Here is a 7550-nt window from a genome sequence, read left to right as displayed (position 1 = left end):
AATTAGACCGAATTTTCCAAATTTTGAAAGAAACTGAGGAATAAATCATATTGAAGACTGGTTGAAAATTGAGACTGGCTGAAATCAGCAATTGAGATTGGTTGGAAAAAACTTTGATGATGCACGCAAACTTGATTCTAACGCTTTTTTGTTTTTAAAAGCTTCCTTTTTTCTTGATTTATGTACTACCTCCATAGAAGACCAAAGGTGTTTATCATGGATTGATCAATCCTTAAATAATTTTTACTAAACAATTGGTGAATGTAAACGAACAATAATTTTAAAACTTCGCAGTTTGGGGTGAGACTTTTTCGGATTATAAAAACATTCGGAAAAAGTAATATATTGAAATATAAATTGAACTTCAAGATAAAATATCACTTTTGTACGTTCAAGAAACTAAAACTCAAAAATAAACAACCGAAATTGGTTGATTTTTTTAAACAAAAACTATAATTATAATCTTAAATAACAATGTTCAAATGTATGTGATTGTTTCGATGGTTGGGATATTTGTCCCAACTACACCAGAAGTCTTTTTTTCTGTGATGTTTTTTTCGCAGAAAAAAGTTCTGTTATTAGAAATTTCAATCTTTCGAATACAAAGGCGACAAATTACTTCATGAACAACCACCTGTGCATTTTATCAAAACTGTGCTTTTAGAAAGGGCTTCTGAAGATTTTTAAAGCAGACTAACACGTGTTGGTGAAAACCCATTTTTTGAATATTAGCTTCGGCTTATTTGCTGATAAGTCGACTTCAAAAATTTCGCGCTCAAAATTTAAAATGTTTTCTTCGTTATCTAAGTTATATTACTAGTTTGGGTTTTTAGAGTTTTGTTTCTTTTGGTTTCAAATTTTATACAATCAAGTTTCAAATTTGGACGACTTTGCAAAACTTAGTTTAAATATTTAGAAACCATTTTCAGTTTTTGTATCCATTCTTTTTCAATGATTTGATAAAAAGAGTTGAAAAGCACAAAAAAATCCATATAAGTATTAACTCGTTTTTGCTTTTTTTTACAATTGCAAAATGTCTTAATTAAAACTCATACTCAAAAATTTGTTTTTCAAATTTCACAATAAACAATTCTAGTTCTGTTTTGACGAAGAAACGATTAGGTAAACGATCATAATCTTTTTTATATCAATAAAAAGCTAAACAACCAACTAACTCATTGACTCCACCAACAATTGCCTTTCCCTCCTCCATTTCCCATTTAACCCCCCCCCCCCCCCCCCCCACTGCAACCAATTTTTCGGGCAAAAACTATATCAAAAGTAACTCAATAAAACACTTGCTTTTTATTATTTTTTGGGATTGGGGATTGTAATGTGTCAGCTGGAGAACGACCCAGAGTTTTCAGAACGACCCTCTAAAAGTTTTGAAAAAATCTTATTGTGGCAAGAAAAACCCGTTTGAAGTTTTTGAATTTCGGTAAAATTTCCGGCAAACAAAGGGAGCGAACAGGCTTCTTTTTGTTCAATTTAGGCCATTAACAATTGCTAAGTTGAGCAGAATTTTAGTATTAGTTGAGTCGTGATTCGAAACTTTAAAAAAGAGACGATTTTAGGGTTGATGGAGTAGGGTTTGCTTTTTAAAAAAAATGATTAAATTGTTATAAAAACTTTTTTGAAAAAAAATCGCCCACACGCTATGTAGAATACAAAGAAATGTAATTTGCGCAAAGAAATTTACTATAGTAAGATGACCCAAAGTTTAGAAGTCTAAAGATTTCTAGGATGGGATAAAACTCCGCTCCCGCGTTAATAGCACGAAATATAACGACGATTAGTTATGCCAATAGCCTAATTTGGCAACCTTAAGCCCCATAACTCTACACACAATGAATAAACGTTTAAAAATCTATTCCATTTTTGAGCTCAAGACAACAATAGTTTTTTGGCCGATTTAAAAAATTCAACCAAAAGTCGCTAATAAAAAAATTAAAATTTTTCTGAAGGAAAAAAAACACCGAGCACATGCTTTCCGTCACTTTAGCCAAAACTCGATACAATGAAATTGAAAAGTATAAAAGATCATCACCGTTGATTTCATCTATCATGGTCCATATTAATTTCTAGGTGTTCTAGGGAAGCTTTGATGAAGCGATCGAAAAGTTTCTAACCGTAATATCATCCATAAAGTTCACGTATCATGTGTTTGTACGTTTCACAGCTACTTTACACACGCTTTTTGATTGTTGTATGGTTTTTGTTTGTCTTAATATTTACTTTCAACTCAAAATAAGAGAGCAGCGTTTGTTTTATTTTTAAAGCATTACAAAACTCAGCGTAAATTCGACTTCATTTAACTTTGAATCTGTACTTGTTTTCACATTCTTAAACGATTATGTTCGAACATTAAACAATTTTCATTTCAAAAAGAGTTATAATTAGTTAAAATCTTTGATGAACAATTTCGGGAGACAAATTTCTAATTATATGCAATTGTTATACATTCAGTAGTTTTTTAAGTAAAATCACTCAAATGTCATCACTTAAGGACAGCGGCAGTAAATCACATCTCAGTTTGAAATTGAAGGCAGCAGACAAAATCAACCATTTCAGGCGTCTTCACAATGCAGTAGAGTTGACCTTTGACACCGACTGTGAGTATATGACCGCCAAATTTGAAGGATACTGCTTTCATTTTTACGCTTGGAAACGACTTTCATTTTTTCAATCAATTTTCGCCATTTAGGCGAGGAAGGTTAAACTGTTTTCATAAGAATTTAAAACAAACTAAAACTCTATTAAGTTCATGTTGTTTTTTCTCAAAAACATAATTTTTGGTACGTTTTTTAATATCAAGTAACTTAAAATCAAGCGTTAAAATCATACTTTGAACACGCTTTTTAATATCAAGTAACTTGCGTTAAAATCATACTTTGAGATAATTCAAGCAATTTAGACACGCGTTTGCTTTTTGTGTAAGTGTATCGAAACTGTTTCAGCCAAGCTGACCAAATTGGCCCAAGAGTGTGCTGAAAAGACTGTAGAGAGCAATTGTCTGAAACATTATGCTGTTCGGGACTTCGGCCAAAACATATTTGCCATGTCACGCAGATTTAACTTCGACGGTTAGTCGTCTAATAACTGAAATAGTTGATTTTCGGGTTTGTAATTTAGAGATGTGGTTGTGCTGGAAGAGGGGAATATTTTAGTAATAATTTTGATTCAATTTTGGAAGTTGTTAACCCCCCTTTTGGCAAAAGGGAGTGGGTTCGATTCGTTGCATGGTACTCGCTTCGTGAATGCTTATCTGTTCAATTGTTTGATTTTAGGGGCAGGCGCGGATCTAGGACTTTCTGGAGGGGGGAGGCTGGCGGATTTTCAAAAAAAATTCGAAAAATTTGTCGGTCTTTTTTTCTTAGGTCGACTAAATTGATTTTCCGAGCTTTAAAGGAAATCCCAAAGCAAAACAAGGACCCAAATCACTTTAAAATTTAAAAAAATAGCGTTTTTTCGGCGCGCGCTCCTCCTCAAAATTAGTATATATAGGCACTCAAGGCGCCTTCAGAAAATTTTTAGGGTCCGTCACCGAAAATGGATCTTTCAAAAAATAGTACAAAGGGAACCCTTTGTGTCGGCAGGATGTCGAATCCCTGGGGGGGTTCGAACCCCCGGTCTCTCTTAATTTGCCCATGAATAGGGTGGATTCGTGATTATAGGGGGATGGGGAATAGTTAACAAGATCGGAATTTTGTTTTAGCCAGTCATGGCGTGACCTTCTGGTACAATGAAGTGGACAACTATGACCCCCACTCTCCCGGATGGCAGGAGGGGTGTGGCCACTTCACTCAACTAGTGTGGAAATCATCACAAGAAGTTGGAATTGGTCAGTGACGTAATAATTTCAAAGATGACTGATAAATTCTCCGTTATCGGTTTTTAGCGCAAAAACTTCTACACCCAAATGAATCAAAAGTTATGTAGAATTAAGCACAACTGGTATCGTGGGTACGTTTTTTAAATTTGCATAACTTGTGCTAAAATGATACAGTGAACTATTGGCTCTTTTCCATCAGAATCCCTAGTTATAACAAAATGATTTTGCCCACGAAATGCCGAGCCCTACAAAAAGGAATACGTTTGTATTTCATATAGTCTATAAGTGTAGGTTGTGGTCTATAACGGGAGCAAGAAAAACAATTAACCCCGTTCATTTGATAATTAAAATAATCTTTGATTTGATAATTGCAGCAAAATTTCATTTGAATCAATATTTCTTTTGAGATATATCTCCAATGAGGAAATGATTCAATTGAAATATTGCTGAAGCCTAGTTGTAAAACCAAACAATTTTAATGTTGAATTTACGAAAAAAAAACAGGAGTGGCGATGGACGATGACGTCACATGTCTCGTAGCAAACTTCTACCCAAAAGGCAATGTGTATGGGGGATTTGAGGAGAATGTTGAGAAGGACCCAAATTTGCATCGCAGTGTGTCGTTAGACGAAGACTAGTTGAACTTTTGGATCTCTTTAACAACCCCTCCTTGGTCCCTTGGTAACGAAATGCCACCCCTATAAAGAACCAATTTAACGGTCGGTAACTATATGTTAATTTTGCAATTGGAGGGAAAATTAAAGAGATCCGAACTATTTGGCAACAAACTTTATAAATACAATCTCAGACTTACTAACTTCCATTAGCATTCCTTTTTCGTGAAAGTATAAAAAGTTAAACGTATCTTCTTGAACAAAATTTTCTCTTCTTGTGCTTACTCGGGTTGACAAAAAATGGTTATCATACATTTTTCATATATGAAAAAAATGCTTATCATACTTTTTCATACAATTTCATAGAGTAAAAGTGTATGTATGAAAACAGCAAAATAAGCATTTTTTCCTTAATATCAAATTGTATGACAAGCATTTTTTTTCATACACGAAAATACAAAAAAAATTTAGTTTCGAAATTTCGAGTTTCAACCGAAACACTAGCCAAGGATTTTTTGACTTGAGAAAACCCAGAGTGTGACTGGCAGTTACTACGCAGATAAACTGCATTTGGTGGTTTTAGCCAAAAAAAGTTAACTTGTATATTTTCACATGGAAATATATACCCAAAAAGTAACTTTTTCAATTTGGCTAGATAATTTTTAGTTTGAAATTATGATGGTTGAGAAAAAAACTGCTGTTTTCTTTACAAATTTATTTTTATTTAAACAAATGAAACAAAAGATAATAATCGTGTTTACAAAAAAAAACATTTTCTTGTGATTTTGGGATTTTTTGGGAGAGAAAGTCATCCTGGACTACTTATAAACACAAAAAAGTCAAATTTTGCATACAAATTTTTTTCATAAAATTTATATTTCAACACAACAGCAAGTATACAGCCAAAAAAGGATAAAAAATTTATACCTCAAATTTTATTTTTGTTTATCAGAAAAAATGCATATCATACAGTTTTCACATACGACAAAATGACTACTTTATAATTTTCATACATAAAAATTGTATGATAAGCACTTTTTCCATAGATTTCAATAATGAAAGTGTATGATAAGCAGTTTTCTTCTATGGACGTCAACCCGGGTAATTAGATTTAATTCAATTGAACCAGCTAGTGTGTATTAAAAGTAGTAGTTAACTTCATCATGTTTTGCCGCAATTTTTTTTGCAAATAATTAGCATTAATTTGTAATATTAGCCATTACGAGGTCAACTGTGCACTAGATAGGCGCGAAATTTTGTGTTTGTATAATCCTGGATTCCAGATAAAAGTCTGTAAACATGTTAAAATTCTGTCGGAACGATCAAACGAAATGAGAGAATAAAAGAAGATCAAAGGGAGTGTCCGTAGTGCGGAGTCCGCTAAAGAATTCACGAAATGAACAATACGGCCTCGTAATGGCAAAATAATTGACTTAGTTTTACAGAGAAAATCAGTGAGATCCAGGTTTTGTTCCAAATAAAGTTTAACGAGCTTGCCGAAAAAATTGAAGAAATTTTCCTGCTGTAATTTGAAAAGAGAGCTAAGTTTTGAATCCCTAGACAAATGCTAAAGGCATACCAATTTTGGATTTTGCAGACAATTGCTTTTTGACAGTTGGAGCAAGAGATCTCGCATTTCCACTGTGTGTTTTTCGATTTCTTAAACGATATGTTTGTCGCTAACATCCACGTTTTTACAGCGGAGTGCGCCACTACCGGATTTAGGAGGGGGCGGGGATGGCGGATGCTCCTCCCCCCTCAGGGTTTCGACCCCCTGCCGACCCAAAGATCCCCCCTTTTGTACTATATTGAGATATCCATTTTTAGCTGATGGACCTTAAAATTTTTCTAAAGGCGCCTTTGGCGCCAATCTATAATAATTTTGAGGGGGGAGCGCGCGGCGAAAAAACGCGAGTTTTTGGTCGAAATTTTCCAAAAAGTGCATAAAAACGCCTGTTCTTGACCTTTTTCCAAAAATGTGTCTACGGCGCAAACATTTGGTTAAATTAGGGTCTTTATAGTGGTTTCGGAGACTTCAAAAAATTAATTTGGTCGACCTAAAAAAAAGGGGCCGACAAAATTTTCAAAATTTTTTTAAAAATCCGCCCCCCACCCTCGAGAAATTCCTAGACCCGCGCCTGGAGTGCGCAATCAGTTTTTTCTGTTTGGAAATATCGGATCCATTTTCTTAATTAAAACAATTTTGCAAGGTAACATGGAAAAAATATCGACAATTCGACACTTTTTTTAACAAATAATGAAGACAATTATAACAGAAATTGAAGCAAATAATTTCATGAAATCCAACTCAGTTAAGACGGAAATAAAAAAGAAATTGATACGAGTCTTATTATTTTGTCCCGATTTTTTCTGCACTTAAGACAATTCAAACTTGTCGAGCAGCAAAAAATGTCCGGCCAAAATGAAAATTTTGCGAAATCCAATGGCCAAGAATAAAAATGTACTAGGTAATATGATGACAAAGCTTGTCATGTTTATAGGCTTTCAAATTGAATGGCGAGCCACCGGATAAACTTGGCCAATTTATTTTGAATCAAAAAAAGATTTAAAAATGAGAATGCAAACCAACAAAGCAACAATGATTTTTGGTTGAATAAATAAAGATAAACGAAGCAGCTTACTAGCTGTAGGGGAAAATGATTTAAAAAATAGTGGCTCACAAAACCATCTCACAAAACCATCAAAACCTCACAAAACCATCATTTTTATGGTGTAATGAGTGGTTTTACAAGTCTAATTATGAATACAGACCAAAGATGCTTGTTTTGGCCAAACTACCCCGCATGCAATTTTTGTAATGATTGGAGCAGAAAATTTAGTCATAAAAAAGTGCAGGTGGACCGAGGAGGAAGGAGAGGAGCCAACAAAAACCTTTTTTTAATATCAGATTTTTTTTGAAATCGAAGACGGAATAAGGCTCCGCTTACGTGTTAATAGCGCAAAATATGTCGCGCGTTAGTTGTCACAAATTTGCCAAAATGGCAACCTTTAAACCCCCTTAACTGCACGACAAATATCACAGGTAAAATAACTTAGCTCAAAAATAACTTAGCTCAAAGTTAAGATCAAAAGAACGATAAATT

General features: G+C 33.9%; 1 protein-coding gene across 1 annotated transcript; it reads left to right on the top strand.

Moving 5' to 3' along the window:
* Positions 1-2261: 2261 nt before the first annotated feature.
* LOC134856161 (Golgi-associated plant pathogenesis-related protein 1-like) lies at positions 2262-4517 on the top strand. Its single transcript, XM_063872526.1, has 4 exons — positions 2262-2612; positions 2958-3083; positions 3716-3841; positions 4337-4517. Exons 1-4 carry the CDS (start codon positions 2492-2494, stop codon positions 4468-4470), a joined length of 507 nt encoding a protein of 168 aa, XP_063728596.1. The 5' UTR covers positions 2262-2491; the 3' UTR covers positions 4471-4517.
* The last annotated feature ends 3033 nt before the right edge of the window (positions 4518-7550 follow it).

Source organism: Symsagittifera roscoffensis, unplaced genomic scaffold (genome assembly GCF_963678635.1).
Source record: "Symsagittifera roscoffensis unplaced genomic scaffold, txSymRosc1.1 SCAFFOLD_60, whole genome shotgun sequence".
NCBI lineage: Eukaryota > Metazoa > Xenacoelomorpha > Acoela > Convolutidae > Symsagittifera > Symsagittifera roscoffensis.
The sequence above is the reverse complement of the archived record's forward strand: the minus strand, read 5'-3'. Positions and strand labels throughout refer to the sequence as shown.

Excerpts from the sequence above, each read along its gene's own strand:
- LOC134856161 (XM_063872526.1), top strand. The coding sequence starts at position 2,492 with ATGTCATCACTTAAGGACAGCGGCAGTAAATCACATCTCAGTTTGAAA. Across the intron at positions 2,613-2,957 it reads GTTGACCTTTGACACCGACT|CCAAGCTGACCAAATTGGCC; the intron begins GTGAGTATATGA and ends AAACTGTTTCAG. Across the intron at positions 3,842-4,336 it reads ATCACAAGAAGTTGGAATTG|GAGTGGCGATGGACGATGAC; the intron begins GTCAGTGACGTA and ends AAAAAAAAACAG.